Below are 19,549 nucleotides of genomic sequence, written 5' to 3' on the forward strand. Positions count from 1 at the left end.
ATTTAGCTGTGATGTACTCGTTCACTCAGTGTAAAATTTGGAATGAATCATTCAGTTCTGATTCAATTTGCCCATGTATAATCTATATGTACAAAAACGCACCATACAGGGTTTCGAATCCTATAAGGGCATAGTTCAATCACTTAGGGGAATGTTGCAAATCGCTTGGGGAATGTTGCAAATCGGTAGGGGAATGTTGCATGTAAGCTGTGGAAGTTTGCAATCATATAGGGGAGTGTTGCAATCGATTAGGGGAATTTTGCAAGCGTACTGTGGAGCCGGTGCCGGTGTAAAAAGCTTCGAATTGATACCGATGATGTTTATTAAAAAAAACATCATATAGAGTTGTTTTTGTGTGGGATCCAGCTGTACACACTAGTGATTGGTATAATTGGCAAAAATCCGGTGTCGACTCCGATCCGACTCCGATAAATTCGGAATCGACTCCGGAAGGTAGGTCCGCGCTGCAATATCCGGAGTCGTTCGGAGTCGTCCGGAGTCGTCCGGAGTCGTTCGGAGTCGGAGTCGTCCGGAGTCGTTCGGAGTCGTTCGGAGTCGTTCGGAGTCGTTCGGAGTCGTTCGGAGTCGTTCGGAGTCGTTCGGAGTCGTCGGAGTCGTTCGGAGTCGTTCGGAGTCGTTCGGAGTCGTCGGAGTCGTCGGAGTCGTTCGGAGTCGGAGTCGTCCGGAGTCGTCCGGAGTCGTTCGGAGTCGTTCGGAGTCGTTCGACTCCAGACGACTCCAGACAACTCCGGACGACTCCGAACGACTCCGACTCCGGGCGGATCTAGTGGTTCCATTTTGCCGGAGTCGGAATCGAACTAACAATAGTCGGAGTCAGATCGGAGTCGTGGGTGCGCTTCATACAGCACATCACTAGTAGACACGATAAACTAAATAAATCCTGCTGCAGAGCCATAATTAAACATGATAAGTTAGTAAGATTGACGAAAATATTTTGAGGTATTTACAGTGGCACCCACAGTTGATGACAGTTCCAAAGTACGCTTGTAAAATTCCCGTAATCGATTGCAACACTCCCACTTTCACAGCTTGCTTGCAACATTCCCCTACCGATTTGCAACATTCCCCTAAGTGATTGAACTATTCCCCTCTGAGTTCCGAGCTCTGTTCTTGTTCCCCAGATTGACAGGTTCGATCCGTTCCTCAATTTTTGGAATTATTCCCATCACTACAGTGTTTATACCATATTATCAGCTACTCGCGAAATAACTGCGATTCGCGTTCAGTTCATCTAAATATAAGAACTAGTATGTTCAAGTATGTTGGGCCGGTCTGGTGGTTGATGACTGTACCACTCCTACGACTTTAACAACAATCCCTCAAGGGTTCTAGCCCCGAATAGACCGTGCCTCCATACGTAGGACTGACTATCCTGCTATGGTAACAATAAGTCAAAGAAAGCCAAGCTTACTTCACCAGTGGGTAAAAGGCAGGCCTTGTGACCGACAACGGTTGTTGTGCCAAAGAAAACAAAATGTTCAAGTTCATGAACCGATTAGCCCAGGCCTACTAACGAGCCCTGAGGCATTCAACGAGGCTTCTTAACCTTCTATCATATAAGCAGGAAGTACCATATACGGTGCTTCAAAATCGACGGGACTAACTTGCGGTCGCTTAGTACATTTACCGTTTAATACGCCATTGCAACACTAAACTTATTCTCTTGACCAAATTAAATCCTAACTCACTTTAAACATTTAATGGTAAATAGCAGTGATTAGAAAATTCTCTTTGATGACAAACTAGTAACCTGGATTTTACGGTTTTCAATACTCAATGGCATAAAGAAGGGCAAAAATATAACAAGGGTTAATCATATATTATGCGTTTCAATTTTTATTGGAATTTGAGTAATCGATGCATCCCTTACTGCTGGTTAGATCTATTTCTTCAGAATCATTGGATGAGTCGCTAGAATTTGCATATCTCACACTTATTCTCGATGGTTGTGAAGATAGTTGTACTGTTGAGAGGGTTTCAGGATCTTCAGTGATAGTTTGCTGGTACAGTTTACTCTCTGGGTGAAAATAGCGATGGTGTTCGAAAGAAACTTGCTCCAAACATTGCTTAGAAAAGACTGTCAAATTGCTTTCATTTAGGTGGTCCTTCCCATTTTCCTTGTAGGTGCTAGCAGCTTTATGATTCATTATAGTTGCGTTATCAATTCTTAGGCTGCTGCTATATACCGTATTTTGACAAACTGATTGTGAATCAATGTCACTAGACTGTTCATGAACACGTTCTGAATTGTGTTTATTCTTCGTTTCAAATATTCCTTTTTTGATCTCATCTTTGTTGTTGTTAGTATTGTTGTTTGAAGCAGTTCGCGAATCAGACGCTAATAACGAAATGAGATATAGTTAAATGCAATTATTAAATTAAGAACTCATTGAAGTTACAACAAAACATGTGTGTGTGTGTGTGTGTGTGTGTGTGTGTGTGTGTGTGTGTGTGTGTGTGTGTGTGTGTGTGTGTGTGTGTGTGTGTGTGTGTGTGTGTGTGTGTGTGTGTGTGTGTGTGTGTCAATTTGGCGTGATTGTTAATTCGAAAGATACGAAAAGTTTTTTATTTATTCCTTTTTTTCATCACTTCGTCATGATAATCTAAAATTTTCTAAAATATTATTTACCTATTATTATTTCTGCGTTACCCATACTTAAACAACGCATTCTCCATGCATCTTGCAATAATTGAAGTCTTGCTTGTTTCCTCCATTTGGCCCTCCGATTCTGAAACCACACCTAAAAAACGAAAGCAATCTTTCATAGCCATTAACAAATTCATCCAGCATAATTTAAAACACATGATTTATAAGTGGTTTATGGGCATCCTAGGTGGGCTGCCGGTCATTAATATAGTGTCCAAATTTAATACTCTAAATTAGAAAATAATTGGATAGTCAGTCCTTTCTGCGGAAGGACGTTATTGTTAGATATTAATCCACCCGATATTGTATGATTGCCAGACTATACCTCTTAAATATATCTAATAATTGTATACTTATATTATTATCATCATATTTGAAAGCTCCTTTAATTGAACGTCATATGCTTTGATCAAACGGCATTTTTAAAAGTTTGTCAAACACGGATTTTTTTTTAATTTAATAAATAGTCGAGAATGCAACTGGATAACTGTTTTGTTTCGAAATATCAAGCAAATTATTATGATTACAAGCATTCCTATTATTTAATTTTTTCGCTAAAGTAATGAAACTTAACTCTCGTTATAACGCAATACGCATCATTTTCGTTTGAGTTCGATAACATGTATTTATATCGTATATGTACAATTTTTTCGTATTTAGTTGTTAATTTATTCATCATCATTAACAACAGTAATAGTTTGTCTATGCCTACCTAATCATACCTTTTCCAACACTTATAAGTGGTCGATTAGTGATCACATAGCACGATCCATATGAGATTAGAATCCTTCACCGGTATTTTGTTAGGTCGTATGATTTGACGTCTATACCTAGACTGTTCCTGCCTCTGTGTTGACTTTATTTATTTTATAGTTATTATTAAGTTATAAGTTTTTTTTAAATCAAACCAGTACGACCTAATAACTCCTCAAACATAAAAAGCTTCCATTACTTTTTTGTTTATCTTTATTTCTCATTTTGCATTTCATTTTTGATCATATTTTTTATGTATTAGAGTTAATATAAAAAGAAAAAGTCAAAATCAAGCGACTGTACACAGCTTTTAGAACATAAAATAACATCAAAACAGTCTGTTGCACGTAAAACACACATAAATTGTCCCACAGAAATAGTTAAGAAATGTTCTATTGATCTTTGTTTACTAATTTTAATAGATACGACTACAATAATTTGTTCACCATTAACTTGCAAAAATATAAGTAATACGACTTTTTCGGACCGTTCCTTCTGAATAAAAAAAACTTGCAAAAAGTTGATTAATTAATTATAACCTGGACACGTGCTTCACTCAAATTAATCCGTAGTGCAACTTCTTCTCTCAAGAAGACATCTGGATAATGAGTTTTTTTAAACAACTGTTCAAGTTCTTGAAGCTGTTGCGGGGTAAACGTAGTGCGATTTCGCCGTTGACGACGCCGACCAAACATATATTCCGTAAGCAAATCTCCAGGCATCGGAGACAAGAATGGACCCGCCATCGATAGTTGTACGCAAAACTTTATATACTTTTTGTGTTTTTATTTTTCAAGCAACCAGATTTCACGAATAAAGCACCTTACAAATAGATTCACAAACACCTTATTTTATTTCAACTAATCTAGACAGTGTCTCCAACAAGACTGGTTCGTTTTGTTAGTAATAAACATCTCCTCGGTCTTCTCAACACTAAGTGCCATCCCGTGCGATCCCTTTCTATCTGATAAATACAACTTTTTCTATATTTCGCTTTCTCACTTTACCTCTCATTCCTCTCATATTTTTGAATTCAAATCAGAATGCGAATAAAAGTGCATCTTGTTCGACCAACACGTTATTCACCAACACATCCGATTTTGTCCCTTTCGTTTTATCGTTCGGGAAGTATATAATTGTGTTCATGTTACCTGTTAGTTATTTTCCAGCAGGAAACTTCCCCTTTTTTCATAACTGAGTATGTTGTCTCATTTTCATGAGATTTTTCGGCCATCGTAGATTAGAAAGGTACTTGAAAGATGCTTTAAAACGGAACATTTTTATTCATTATTTGTAAATGAAAACATGTTTTAATTTTGAACAACATCAATGTTGCTGTTTATAACCTATATTAGCGTTATTAATGCTATCTCTTATGTTCATTTGGATTACACGAGTTTTGTTACATTACAAAACAGTTTTATACATAATGGATAAAAAAATCATCAGTATAACAAAGTTTTTCAACTAAATATGGTTATACATGTAGATTTACGTTTGTAATATATTTGTATTGCAATAATTTTCCCAAGAGCATGTACCATTCAATTTACTTTTCACACCACCCGAGTGTGCGCGCTTCCACCACAGTCGTAATAGAAATGCATGCAAGCGCTTGCGCTTGTATTGTTATGTTAACTTCGATGCAAAGAAAACAATTATGAGTAATGTATTTCCAAACAAGGAAAATGAAAAAGACATTATATTATATTTTCGTCGCGTAGTGACACGCGCATATATTTTCATTCACTTTTGATTTGGGTAAGGATTGCTTTTGTTAGATGGAAGAGAATAGAACGAAAATTTGCGACGGGGTACGAGGAACCTTATTTTACCATGCCCTTTCAGGGACGGCTTAGGAAGTTCAGTAATGAAAAAAAGGCGGAGCAAAAACCGAGGCCAATCAAAACGTTATTAAAAACGTATTTAAATATGGTTTGCAATTCGCCATTTGTTGTCCATATGTAGCAATGTATCTCATATTGCTTTACTTATACAATTGTAATGATTAAATTATATTTATATACAAAAAAAGACCATATAAATACCAGGGTTGAAATCCATTTCCACTATTGTATTTTGTCTTCATTTGATACTTTTGGCCTGGCTCTTATTGATACCTAGGTCTATAGCACTACGTTAATGACTGCGTATCAGTTTATCGATATTTCATATGCTTTTACGCTAGAAATGTGTCACATTCATGGGCTTAAAATACGCTGTCCCAGGTGATATTCATGTTTTGAGGTATTGTGCTTCAGTCATGGCTTTGACTCATTACGAATCGGTAAATTATCCCCTTAGGGTAGCTTGAATAGCTCCAAAAATAATGTTATCCTCAGTGGAGGATCAAGCCTCACCACGGTCCTAGGCTCGGTTTGGTAGCAGGCCCCCAGGTAGCAGGTTATGGCTTAAAGATATAAGTAATGCTTTTTATGCTAGACTGCAGAAGTGTTTTCCGCACAATACCACATCACATTCAATATGCACTTTTTATAAATTACCGCATTGCATATATATATTTATATCTATAGCATATCAGGGACACAACTACCGCGGTGCAATACGGTCAGGGATTTAGGAGTCACCCTGGATTGTAAACTAGATTTCCGACAACATTACTGTGAAATTTTAGACAAAGCTAACAAAACGCTAGGATTTATTCGGCGACAAACGAGAGAGCTCAATGACCGAGCGAGCTGAGAGAGATCTGTATAAGTCCTACGTTTGTTCCATCCTCGAGTTTAGTCCTATAGTTTGGTGTCCGTTCTCTAGTGTATGGTCCAATAGGATTGAAGCTGTCCTAACGATAGTTACACGTATTGTCTTGCACTTCACTCCGTGGCGTAATGTAATCCCTCGTACATCGTACCGCACTCGTTGTTTGTTGTTTGGTCTGGACACACTTGCTAAGAGATGTGATATTGCCCAATATACGTTTATGTCCAATCTTATTGTCGGTGAGATAGAATCGCCAGCACAATTGGCTAGAGTCAACATAAATGTCTCTCCTAGAGTTTTCCTTAACTACAGACTAATTAGAACTGAAACAATTAAACATTGATGAACATTGAAAGTCGCATGATTTTTCAAAACATTGTACAAAATCATGAAATTTAATCAATATTTATTTGTATATTCTGGATAGTAACGAGCTCATATTTCATATTATAACCTATGCCTTCACGCAAAAGGGGTTACGAATCACGAGGTGTCTTTAGATATATTTCTTCACAAGCCCACACTTTGAATATGTAATATTTATAAACTACTGCATTGCTTCGAATTACGGACACTTATGGCATGTTCGGCGGTTCCGTGGTATAGTCGTCAACTCGTACTCGACTTAACAACATGCCCGTAAGCCAAGTCTAGAATGGACCGTTCATCCCTAACAAGGATTGACTATCCGACTGCGTAAGTCAAGCCTAGAATGTACCGTCCCGATCCTACTGCGTGGTACTAAAAAAGGTTCGAAAGAGTGTATAGGCTCGCATGTCTACGTAAGACGTGAGACCAAATAGAAGAAGAGGAAGAATACGGCAATTTTGGCAATCATTCTAAATTGTTAAAAAAAATCAATTCTCGAAATCATTACTCTCAGATTGTTATTCATATTCATCACGATATTTTCATTCATATTCCACAGTTTTGAGGTCATGTTTCATATTATGAACGCTTGGATCAGCGATGTCAAACTCATTTGACCCAGCGGGCCCAAATGCCACTGAAAATAGCAGTACGAGCCACAGCCTAATTTTAACATTATATTTATTATATGATACAAAAATCAGATCGCTATCCATTTCATTTTAGGATGATAGTTACATTACAAAAGTTGAAACTTTGATCAAAAATTTAAAAAAATAACTGTAGCAAATTATTTTCAATTGACCATTTGGTTATTTCCTTCCTGCTAATCTACATTGAATTCTTCATTCATTATGGCGACCAAAATCAGAGTCATAATCCCACCTGTAGTTTATCTAAACACATCTAAGGGTCTTGGTACGATACCTCATGGAGAGCTTGAGATCGTTTGTAACATCCTATCAAAACATCCTATCCTAACACGTGTTTGTGCTGAAATCTGAGTTCATCTTATATTTAAACGTTTTGCAGAAGTAAATGTTCTATCTTTAGTATACCTAAAGATTGGGGTTTTTGGTTCGATCTTTTCCAAAAAAATATACAAAAATGATGAGAGCTTACGTTTTTTATTCCTGTTGGTTAAGTGTTTTTGTTTATTTTTACAAATCTTTTTCTTAAAGAAATTGCTTCATTGGTCGCCAAATGCCAAATGTTAACAAAAAAAAGTAATGTTCTAAAACTAAATAATATGAGTATGAGTATTAACAATTTTGTATGAGGTTGAAGCAAAAATGTGAGTTGTTTTTTTAAAAGAATCGCTTATCAAATATTTGTTCCAAACATATTTAATCATCGGAAAGGGTATAACATAATTTTTATTGATTTCTTAACCATTTTACTATAGTGGTATGGAATTGAATGCTCATCTCATCTCATCTTATGCTCATCATCAAAATAACCATGTTTGATTTTCTTTCTATGATTATAACAGTTTTTGGAAGTTAAAATCCGAGTAAAAATTCTGAGTTAAAATCTCGCATAACGAGGAAATTCATTTTTGTTCCCGATAAGAAACCGTGACCATTTCGAGAGTTTCAATCAAAACAAATAGCGGAGATGAGAGTTTTTCTGCGCTTATCGACAACTGGAGTAAGTTAGCTACCCGCTTTCCACGACGGAAGAAATCATGGCGTTCGGCGAAATTTCTTATGCCTTTTTTCCCTCCTACGGCAAATTTGTCAAGCAGCTTGTCGAGCTACCCGACCCTGGCTCCAACTCCTTCCCCTCGCCAGAACGCGCTGTCGAAGGTTTGGATGTGTTAGTGCGCCAGACGGCCAATCGCTGTCAGCCGTCGTTCGTGCTCATTCCCTCCATAGCGCTATCTCTTTCTCGCGTGTGGTCTATGCTCGCGAGCTGTTGTGGCGCTTAAAAAAGCCGTTAACAAACATTGCGGCGATGAAGTTGCATTTCAAAAAAATCAAACCAAAAAAGGGCAATGAGTTTAAACGCTGCCAAGTAAAAATGATCAAGGAATCGCTAGCTCACGCCGGAGGGTTTGCTGTGCAACGCGCTGAACCCTAATTCGCATTGACACGTTCAGCCCGGCGCTGATTTTCATCAACTTTCCGTTCCGCCGGCATCTAGAACGCAAGCTAATAGTGAAACTGGTATACTGGAAAGTTCACTGGCAGTCCCTGGGGCCTGCCATCGAACTGAACGTGTTAAGCATTAAATATAATATTTTTACAATAGGCTTACTTAAATTTCAAGCGGAGAGGGGGGTGGCCATGGGACTCCTACGATCATTGGTCACAGGCCCTAAAATGGTAGCTGGCATAGGGGGGAGGGAGAGGTGAAGATGCAAATGGGTCTTCAGCCACGGGGCCCCGACGACCATCTTTCCGGGATCCATTGTCGCTAATACTCTGTCCACTTGTAGAAATACGGCATACTACAAACTAGAGATCTTCGGTGATCGCTTAGTCCACCTACCGTTAGCAAGGGCTGACTATCCGGCTACGTGGTACTCAAGTCCTGAAAAGGCCAGCATGATCGCGTAGGCTATTACGCCAATCTATCTATCTACATCTACATATATACATATAAATCTCATGTCACGGTGTTTGAGGCAAGCAACCTTCGAAACGGCTGGATAATTATCAACGAAATTTTGCACACACCTTATGGTGGTTTGGGAATAGGTTTTAAGACTTACTACATATCAGATCGACTTACTACATCAGATATTACACTAAACTTAATTTAATTACAATTTTCTAACTCCCATACAAAGGACATAATTGTTCTTGCTGTGTGCAGCACTTTGACAGTCGGTGAGAAGTGCGATTTACACTGGCGTTGAAAACCCGCAACCATAGTTTTTTCGACCATAGCTTTAGCAGTTTAGAATTAGAGCACTCAGCAAACAGTTTTAACATCACAAATTGTAGTTTGATAAAGACATACAATGATATATTTTTCCTTACAAAATTCACAAAAAGACCGTTGGTAATCAAGGCAGCGGGGCTATTGAATGACTAACAGTTTTAAATCTATAATATAGAGTGGAGCGCCATTTTTTTGGGCTAATCGGGAGCCGACCTCGCCTGGATACTTGAAAAACACGGATAATTAGTCGAATTAGATATTTAATCACAAATTCCAGTTTTTTAATTGTTCTAGTTAAGGCCCGGTAAAATCTACCGGATGTACTCAAATTTAGAATTATTCTCAAACTCTACACGTTCAGTGGCAACAACCATAACTCAAACACCTATTTGTTCTTATGCGTTACACCACAAATGTGTTAACCATGTAACTTCCTGGACAGTTCTTACTGTACTTTGCAGAAACGTTAAATGAGGCGCTGTCGATGAAGCTACTTTTGAGCAAAGTCACACAATTTTAAAATTTCTGAACTGATACGTTCCATGCCTCTGTTGACACAAATGTATAATTTTTTAATTATTATTTTTTATTTTTCGGCGTAATTTTATGGAAAGCATAGCTAAGTAGTTACCTCAACAACGTGTTCATTGAATAACGTATTGATGTGCAGTGGATTAAAAAAAGGGTGCCGCTAATACATATACAGGGTGGCATCGTAGAAGTGATACACCTATTCGAGTGCTCCTGTATTGTGTTTTTTATCACTGTGTGTCAAACTCATTTGCATATTTTGACTGCTTAATTTGTTTACTATTTATCGTGAAAAACGTAAACTTAGTGTTCACTTCAGTGTTCTCATATATTATAATGAATTCAAGTCGCAAACAAATAAAAATCTTGCATTTGCATGGATTGACAAACATACAGAGTAAGCAGAAACTGTCTCATCTCAATTTAAGTCAACTATTCGTCTACCGGACCATCAAGCGATACAAGGAGACAGGCACGGTTGTTCCAAATAAGAAACTGGGCAAAAAACTGAGTGTCCGGACTCCAGCGGTGATCAAAGCGGTAAAGGAACGTGTGGGGCAAAATCCAGCTCGCGCGGGAAGAAAAATGGCGCGTTAAATGAACGTGAGTCACTTTTCCATGCAAAGCATTCTGAAAAAGGACCTTGGTTACAGAGCGTTTAAAAAGCAAAAAAATCACGGCTTAACCAGCAAAAGTATTACCGAAAGGGTGATCAGATCTCGCTTGTTGCTGAAGACGCACGCAGGCCACAACATCATCTTTTCGGACGAAAAACTGTTCACTCTGGAGGAAACTTTGAATAAGCAGAATGATCGTATTTATGGAGCATGTATTCGGGATATAACAGCCGTCAAAAGAACAGTCGAACGGCATCAAAATGCGTCAGCTGTGATGGTTTGGAGAGCTATCTCGGTCAAAGAGAAGATTTCGTTATTTTTTCTCGACAAAGGCGTGAAGATCAACAAGGAGAACTATTTAGAACACGTTTTTCAAGGCCACTTGAAGCCATACGCTAAGAAGCTTTTTGGCAACGACAGCTTTTGCTTTGCTTCCAGCCCATAAGGCTTCGATCTTTCAGAAGTGGTGCAATGTGCTTTTGCTATTTTTTATCAGTGCATCGGAATGGCCTGCGTCGTCTCCATATTTGAACCCGTTGGACTTCTGCATATGGGGATACATGCTTTAAAAGTTGGGCGACCTCAAACATTTGCATTTGGACGGATTCAAGAAACGGTTGTTAAAGATATGGGACGAAATGCTGGATGAAGTTGTGCGTGCGGCCTGCAACGATTTCCAAAAGCGCCTACGGGCGGTTATCAAGTGTAAAGGTGAAAGGTTTGAAATAAATTAAATGAAATGCAGGTTTAGTACCAATAGAAGCTATTTCAATCGATTCCTAAGAGAAATCAATCCTGGTGTCAATTTTATTACAAAAACAAATTGTATCACTTCTACGATGCCACCCTGTACAACATGTTTAGATGCAATTGCGTACTTAAAAACATACAATTTTTGAAATGCTCACTTCTGCTTCAATCCATTTTGTGTTTTTGTGCCCATAAATGTAAGATTGAACTGTAAAAATATGATATCGCACATGGTTCGAATTTCAGTTCTACTCTTTTTTTCGACTTATGTTTCATACTAGTGATGAGAATAGTTCCGAAAATTGAGCAACGGAACGAACCTGCCAATCTGGAGAAAAAGAACGGAACGCGGAACGCAGGTTCAGAGGAACGCAGGATGATCTGCCATGGTTACGCTTTTTTCAGTTGCTCACTTTATATATGGTTAACTTGAAAGTATTAATTGAATATTGTGTATTATATTTTTTGTGCAGTAATCACACAGTTACAATTAAAACAAAGCTAAATAATAGTTTACTGAATGTGTAAAACTATTCTTCTACTAAAATATAAACGCTTAACTTAAGCAGCCCGCTATACAATTCCTTTTTCATTAAAAGGTTAGGGCATTTTGTTGTTTTTGTTTTTACTTAAATTAATGATTATTCCCTTTTTATACTTCTAAATAAAGAAGTAAATCAGAAATTTGTTGCAACGCATATGTAATTTTGATGCAAAATCAAAAAGCTTATAAGTTTAGCCGGTTTTTTAAATTTCGTATGGTCTAAATTACACTACACTGATTGAATTAATATTTCTTAATAGAAGCAGATAGCATCGAATAACATTGGTTTATATAAAATACATACACTGTTAAGTTGTTTTTATAAGGTTGACATTATACGGTACGGTGAACTACCCGTGTGAAAGTGCCCGGCAGTGCACTTTAATTGTCCATAAGAATAGCGCTGTTTCAAGGGGCGATAAACAGCGTTAAAGAAATTATTGCGGAAGGCTAAACGTGTCATGCACCCTCAATATTTGCACAAAGAAGATCTCAAGTAAAAATTCAAACGAGTTCATTGGAGATGCATGCGCAATGAAGCAGCTTAGCACCAGACACATAGCAATTCATTGATAACATCCATATGGCAGAAAAGAAACATTTCATTCATTGCGCTTACCGCTAGTGCAGGATTGTCTCTTTAAATTTTGGCGATTAGCTTCCCACCCACAAATCTCTATCCTTTTCTGGCTTCACGGCTCAGGTGTTGTACCGTTATCTCTTTGACTGAGAGAGTACGGCTTGCGCTGTTATCACTCACATAGACATAATGTGTGCGTATGTCCATACTAGAAAGAAGCAAAAGAGAAGAGAACGCCGTTCTTTACCGGAACGAAAAGAACGCTGAGAGAAACAGGTTCAGATTTTACCTGCTTCCTTTGTACGTACCAAATCGGCCCATCGTATGAAAGAGAGCAAATGATCGTGCGTTCCAGACTGGATCGAAAAGAACGCTGAGAGAAACAGGTTTAAATTGAACCGGCAAACCGGCTCATCAATACAAAGAGAATAGAATGTCGTGCGTTCTAGACCGGATCGCAAAGAGCACAAAGAGCAACCGGCCCAGCACAGATCGCCGAGAACGCTGAGAGCTGCCGGTTCAGATCGGATCGATAAGATCGTTGATAACAGTCGGTTCAGGTCGGATCGCAAAGAACGGTGAGAGCAACAGGTTCAGTTTGAACCTGCTTGGGTTAAAAATAAGGATCGCGGTCCGGATGCTTGCATGCTGGAACGGATCGCACCTGGCAGGTTCGGAACGCAACGCGCATCACTATTTCATACGTTAGGTAATAAGTAATAAATGCTTAGAACATTTTTAATGTAAATTTTCCCGGTCTTAAATTTCATTAAGGTCATTTTCAAAAACGCTGTCAAAATTTTATTTTATTATCCTGAAACTGGTTTTGAAGTATTGAATGGAACTGGTATTTGTGTATAAGACAATTGTTATTGTTGCGCCAAAAATCAAATTTCAACAGTGAACATATCCCCTCATATAACCATTTCAAATGTGTAGTTCTAATTTTCCAATCTATACTGTTATAGAAAAGAATGATTCAACACTGTTATACCCTTTCCAGATCAATTAACTAAATTCACGTTTACTTGCAAACTACTTTATTTACTCTTGACGACCCACATTTTTCAGATTTTGCTTCTAACTTGACGTGTCCTTAATTATAATGTGGTTGTTCTTAATCAACACCATAGTACGGTGATAGCATCACATGGTAGATATCGCCATCACTCTTGATAGATACAGTCAGAATCTTTTCAGTCCTCTTGGGCACGTTACAGTAAGCATAGTTTCATTGTGGTTCATTCTGCAGTTGATGCTGATCCGGCTGAATGCAATGCGCACGGTTGTCTCACCTAACGCGCAGTATGTTGCAGTCATGTTGCGCAATGAACCATCTCTCCCTTTAGTGCTTTGTTTCGGAAGGACATCCTAAAATAAGTAGTTCTTCCTGCCCGCGAGCAAATCTCTTCTCTATTATAAAATTCTAGTAAAGGCTGATCAGCGTTACTTTCCAGCGGTAGCTTGGATGTTTTTTGCTTACTTTACATCCATACAATGACAACCACTTTAGTTACGGAAAACGCGACGCCGACTTGGTTTAGAGTGTTTCGAGGAGTAAGGAAAGCACGATACAAATTACAGTCAGAATTTAATAGTTGAACGCTGTTCCGTGGTTTCCCAAAAAAAAAAATACGTAACAAATTTTTGGCGAGCTTTTTTTCCAAATATACGTTTTAGATGCAGAACAAAAGAAAGGGACAAACGTATTTGCTTTGAGTTTGTATTTTTACCCAGTGATCGAGTTTCGCAACATAACGATCAAAGTAAGCCATACTTTTGCGTGAAACCGTGAACGGTTTGACAAAACAAAAGCTTCAGTGTCACCAACGTTGTCGCGGAATTTTTGTTTTTTTGTCGACTAGAAGCAGTATATCGGTAAAAAACTATTTGTGGCATAACGAAAAAATCCATTTTCTTTAAGCATTTACTAATTCATTCCCATATAGGTGAGTAAAAGGTACAATTTTCCGAAATAGTTTAACAACAATGACAATTATTACTTATGATTTTAGAATAATGAGCAGTTTTGAAGAACAACTAGATAATAATTTTCCTATGCATCTAGAAGTGGAGCCACTAACACCAGCATGGCTTGCTCGATATGCAACTCCGCCTAACGAGACCCTAGCAGATAAAAAGGCAAGATTAAACCGCAAACGTCAAGCTAAGTACAGACATCGCCATCGGTCCGCGAAAGTCCATACGATGCCGACTGAAACAATGGCGGTACATGCCACTCCTCCTGTTGGAACATGTAACCGTTATCGAGATGCGCCACATGCTCATAATCTAACCAGCGGTATAAACGGTTCGGAACAACCTCAAACAAGACCAGTTAACATCGATACCACCGAAAATAATGTACCTGTAACGAATACAGTCCATCTCACTCAAACAGGGATTGATTTAGAAGCGACCGCATCCACTGTTAAGATGTCATCTACAATTGCGTGGATGGCACGGTACGCCACCCCGGAAGAAGAAACTCCTGCAGAATGGACGACACGATTGAAACGCAAATATCAAGCCACCTACTATCGTCGTCGACGAGCTGCTAATTTATCGGTCCCAAATTCAGTGCCTTCCGTGCGACAGACTAATCGGTCCAGTAGGCCTGTTTCCATGGAAACCAGCATTATTGATATCCAGATTCCATTAAGACAACGGTGGGAAACAATTCGACGACAACGACTAATCCGACGACATGGCACAAGAACTCTAAGGCAAGGCCTGGGATATCATGATGCCTACATCCAACCTCAACGTCATTATCTGGGAGTCCGTGAACCATGTCCATACTGTGCGGCGGAGAAGTGGTTTGGTGAGACTGGCACTCTCTGCTGCAACGGAGGCCAAGTGATTCTACCACCATTTGCCGAGCCTCCCCGTGAATTATGCGAATTGTTTACAAACTCACGATTCATGCAAAACATCCGAACGTATAACAACGCCTTTGCATTCACTTCAATGGGTGCATCGTTGCGAGCACATGATCAAGTGCGCCAGGATCGAACAGTCGCTGATGGTCGAGGTGTGTATACGTATCGTGTACAAGGCGCCCTTTGCCATCGGATTGGTATGCTTGGCAAACTTCCAGGACGAGCGCCACAGTACGCACAGCTCTACTTTCACGATTCTTCCGCTGAAGAGCAACGAAACGGAGTAATCGAAGCACGTGTGGCAAGAAGCAACAAAATGGATCGATTGATTGTAGCGACACTTCAGCAGATATTAGATCAGCACAACGAACTGGCACGCCTTTTCCAACATGCTTACGAAAGGATGACACAACAAGAAGATGTGCAGTTGCATATTCACGCACGTTTGCCAGGTTTGGATCAGCGTCGGTACAACCGCCCAACAGCCGATGAGATTGGTGATATATTTATTTCAAACAACGCTGGAAAGCCTCGCGATATTATTTTGCAGAGTCGCAGTACTGGTGGCCTCATTCGAGTGTACGAGACACACCAATTATATGATGCGATGCATTTCCCTCTTCTACATCCTTACGGTGAGGTTGGATGGACGTTCGGCATTCCGAAGGCAGCACGAAAAGATAACACTCATTCTGCGCGAGAAAATCGCTCCGCTGTTGATGAATCAGCTGACGTGATAAACGAGCAGCCTACGAGATCTTCCCGACAGATTACTCTTCGCGAGTACGCCGCCTATCGGATGTGCACACGGCATCCAATGTCTCTTATACATCGTGCTGGTCGACTGATGCAGCAATACGCAGTTGATCAGTGCTGCAAAATAGAAGAACAGCGGCTTAAATATCATCGCGACCATCAAGCCCAGCTGCGTGCTGATGCCTACTCTGGCATTATGGACTTCGCTGGACTAGCAGACCAGCAACTACATGGCGAACCAATTGGAAATCACAGAAACCTTGGCCAGGCAGGAACGCGTATTATTCTCGCACCATCTTTCCCCGGCGGTGACCGATTCATGCGGGCACAATATCAAGATTCAATGGCGATTGTGCGAGCGATCGGAAAGCCTGACCTGTTTATAACGGTCACTTGCAATCCCAAATGGCCGGAAGTGACGGAGGCTCTTCTTCCAAGGCAGCAAGCCGCAGATCGTCCTGACCTTACAGTGCGTGTTTTTCGTTTAAAATTTAAAGCTATTTTTGAAGATCTGTCGGCAGGAGTGCTGGGACTCGAGATTGCGCGAATACACGTTATTGAATTCCAAAAGCATGGCCTACCGCATGCACACTGTTTGATAATCCTCGGTGACACGGACAAACCACGGTCGGCGGCGGATTACGACCGTTTGGTTTCGGCTGAAATTCCGGACCAAGCGAACGAGGAGTTATACGAAACAGTGAGCAAGTGTATGATGGACCTTGCGGTAGATCGAATCCTCAAGAACCTTGCATTAAGGATGGCGTTTGTTCGAAGCGGTTCCCTAAGCAGTATACCAAGGAAACGCGTCAGGCCGAGGACGGATATCCCGTGTATCGTCGCCGCAACGATGGACGCAAAGTCGTCGTTAAGGGAGTGGAATTGGACAACCGGTATGTGGTGCCATACAATCCATGGCTTTGCCATAAGTATAACTGCCACATTAATGTGGAAATATGCGCATCGGTGGCCAGTATAAAATACTTGAAAAAGTATTTGTTTAAGGGTTGCGACCATGTAGCATTTTCCACTGACACGCAGTCATGCGATGAAATTCAACAGTATCAGGATGCACGATACATCTCAGCCTCTCAAGCTATGTGGGTTATATTTGGTTTTGAGATGCAGGCCAAAACGGTGACCGTCGTTCAATTGCCCATACATCTGGAACACCAACATCGTATCACGTTCCAGCCAAACGAAAATGTAAATTCTGTGTTAGAACGAGGTCATCATACCATGTTAACGCGCTTTTTCCAGCTGGCAGCAAATGATCCTGGCGCACGGAATCTAACGTACCAAGAAGTCCCAACTTACTATCGGTTTGATAAACCCACTCATCGATTGCCATGGTACGACGGACCAGGAATGCAATGGGTCCCACGCATTAGAGAGTTCTGTATCGTGGTTGGTCGAATGGCTGTCCGCCCGATCGGTTATGCGACATGCCGTTGCCACCGTTCAACTGATTGTTGCGGTTTCCGCTGCGGCCCCGGTAGTTGTTACCACCGCGATAGTTGTTTCCTCCACGATGGTAGTTGATGGCACGGTGGAAGTAACCACCTCGTCGGTTGTATCCGCCGCGTCTGGTCGACCCGACGCCGAATGTTTCCGTGTTCAGTTTGCGCTCCTGGCGCCAATCCGTACGCTGCTGCTTTCCCTTCGCGCGCTCGACCGCCTCGCACGAAATGTTGTCGAAGAAGGACTTTGCTTTGTCGTAGCAAATGACATCTTCCTCTTCCTGTTCGTGCTCACCGGCACCAGTTTCGTTGCCTGAATCGCCATTCGACCTATGTCACAAATGGAACGGTATTGCCTACGATTGTTGCTGTGCTACCGCAAAGGTAGCAAACTTCATTCGAGGACCTGCGGACTGTCGACGGAACTGTGTTTGCGAGCTACCAAGAAGCAGCAACAATGGCTGGACTATTTCAAGACGATCTCGAATGGGATCGGGCCATGCAAGAAGCCGTCACATTTCAAATGCCTTCCCAGTTGCGCAATTTGTTTGCAGTTATCCTTTTTTGTGGAAGGACAATGGAGGAGCCGCTATAATGACGAGCTATACGAGATGTACGGCGACCTCACTGTCGTACAGCGTATTAAGCTCTCCAGGCTCCGGTGGGCTGGCCATGTTGTACGCATGGAAACGGACGACCCAGCCCGTAAAGTCTTTTTAGGCCGTCCACAAGGACAGACGAGGCGTGGTAGGCCCAAATTGAGGTGGCAAGATGGCGTGGAGGCGTCCGCCATTAAGGCCGAAATAACGGACTGGCAGACGAAGGCGCGAGACCGTGAGCGGTTTCGGACACTCCTGAGGCAGGCCAAGACCGCAAAGCGGTTGTAGCGCCGGATAAGTAAGTAAGTAAGTATCCTTTCTCAAGGATTGGCACAGAATCCTCGCCGCCTATGGGACACATACGTGGATCATCTGTGCGAAGACTTTCATTGGCAGCATCGTGACCGCTACACATCGGAAGAATCTGATCAAAATCGTATACTGCGTGCACTGGAACAGTTTCAGGCTCTCCGTCTAATCGAAAAATACTTACGGGAAAGCACACCATCAAAAACGCTCACCAGCATCTCGGGTATGCCACAGTTAGCCGATTTTCACCAATTTATACCAATAGATCAACTACTGTCCGATCAAACCAGTGTCAACATTCACATAGATGCGGAGCGTTCGTACTCCATCAACACGCTTGACGAAACACTAGCATCGTTGCATCTGCTAAATGTCGAACAGCGTTTGGTATACGATGTCGTAACAGCAGCGGTGGATCGTCACGAATCGGAATTCGAAGGCTTACCCGAAGAACATCGCAAACTGTTCTTCTTGGATGGACCAGGTGGTACCGGAAAATCATTCCTTCTAGAGAAGATTCTGGCTTATACGCGCCGCCAGTCAAAGATTGCCCTTGCTGCAGCCTCAAGTGGTATCGCAGCGTTACTCTTGACGGGAGGTAAAACGGTGCACTCGACCTTTAAGTTACCTCTGGCACTTGACGAAAACAGTACGTGTAATATACCCGTACAATCATCCCTTGCGAACCTGATGCGGCAAGCAGCACTCATCGTCTGGGACGAAGCCTCGATGAGCAGTCGCTACGCTCTTGAAGCTGTCGTCCGTACTCTACAAGACATCGTGTGTGTGCATAGGCCGTTTGGCGGTAAGGTCTTGCTACTCTGTGGCGATTTTCGACAGATTCTTCCAATCGTCCCGAAAGGTACAGATGCACAGGTTATCCAGCAGTGTTTAAAAAAGAGTGCATTGTGGGAGCAATTTAAGGTATTGAGATTGCATGTCAATATGCGCGTCCAAACTGCATCAACCGCGTGGAGTGCAAACGATCCACAAAACTTTACCGATTTCCTTCTCCGCATCGGTGAGGGTCGCCATGCTACCTTTCCGGGGTTGGATGCATCTTTTGCAAAAATTCCCTGTGATATTGTGGCTAATTTTCATCTTTATTTATTTAATTAATT

At 40.9% G+C, this 19,549-nt stretch overlaps 2 protein-coding genes across 2 annotated transcripts; both read right to left on the minus strand.

The window, feature by feature from the left end:
- Positions 1-1,830: 1,830 nt before the first annotated feature.
- LOC3292406 (homeobox protein SMOX-3) lies at positions 1,831-4,359 on the minus strand. Its single transcript, XM_558008.5, has 3 exons — positions 3,961-4,359; positions 2,651-2,762; positions 1,831-2,359 (listed from the first exon to the last, which is right to left on the minus strand). The coding sequence occupies exons 1-3, from the start codon at positions 4,165-4,167 to the stop codon at positions 1,851-1,853; spliced, it is 828 nt and encodes a 275-aa protein (XP_558008.5). The 5' UTR covers positions 4,168-4,359; the 3' UTR covers positions 1,831-1,850.
- A 13,088-nt stretch (positions 4,360-17,447) lies between these two features.
- Positions 17,448-19,463, minus strand: LOC133395087 (protein LSM14 homolog car-1-like). The gene is made up of 2 exons (XM_061663780.1): positions 19,430-19,463; positions 17,448-17,833 (listed from the first exon to the last, which is right to left on the minus strand). Exons 1-2 carry the CDS (start codon positions 19,461-19,463, stop codon positions 17,448-17,450), a joined length of 420 nt encoding a protein of 139 aa, XP_061519764.1.
- Between the last annotated feature and the right edge of the window lie 86 nt (positions 19,464-19,549).

Source organism: Anopheles gambiae, chromosome 2 (genome assembly GCF_943734735.2).
Source record: "Anopheles gambiae chromosome 2, idAnoGambNW_F1_1, whole genome shotgun sequence".
Taxonomy (NCBI): domain Eukaryota; kingdom Metazoa; phylum Arthropoda; class Insecta; order Diptera; family Culicidae; genus Anopheles; species Anopheles gambiae.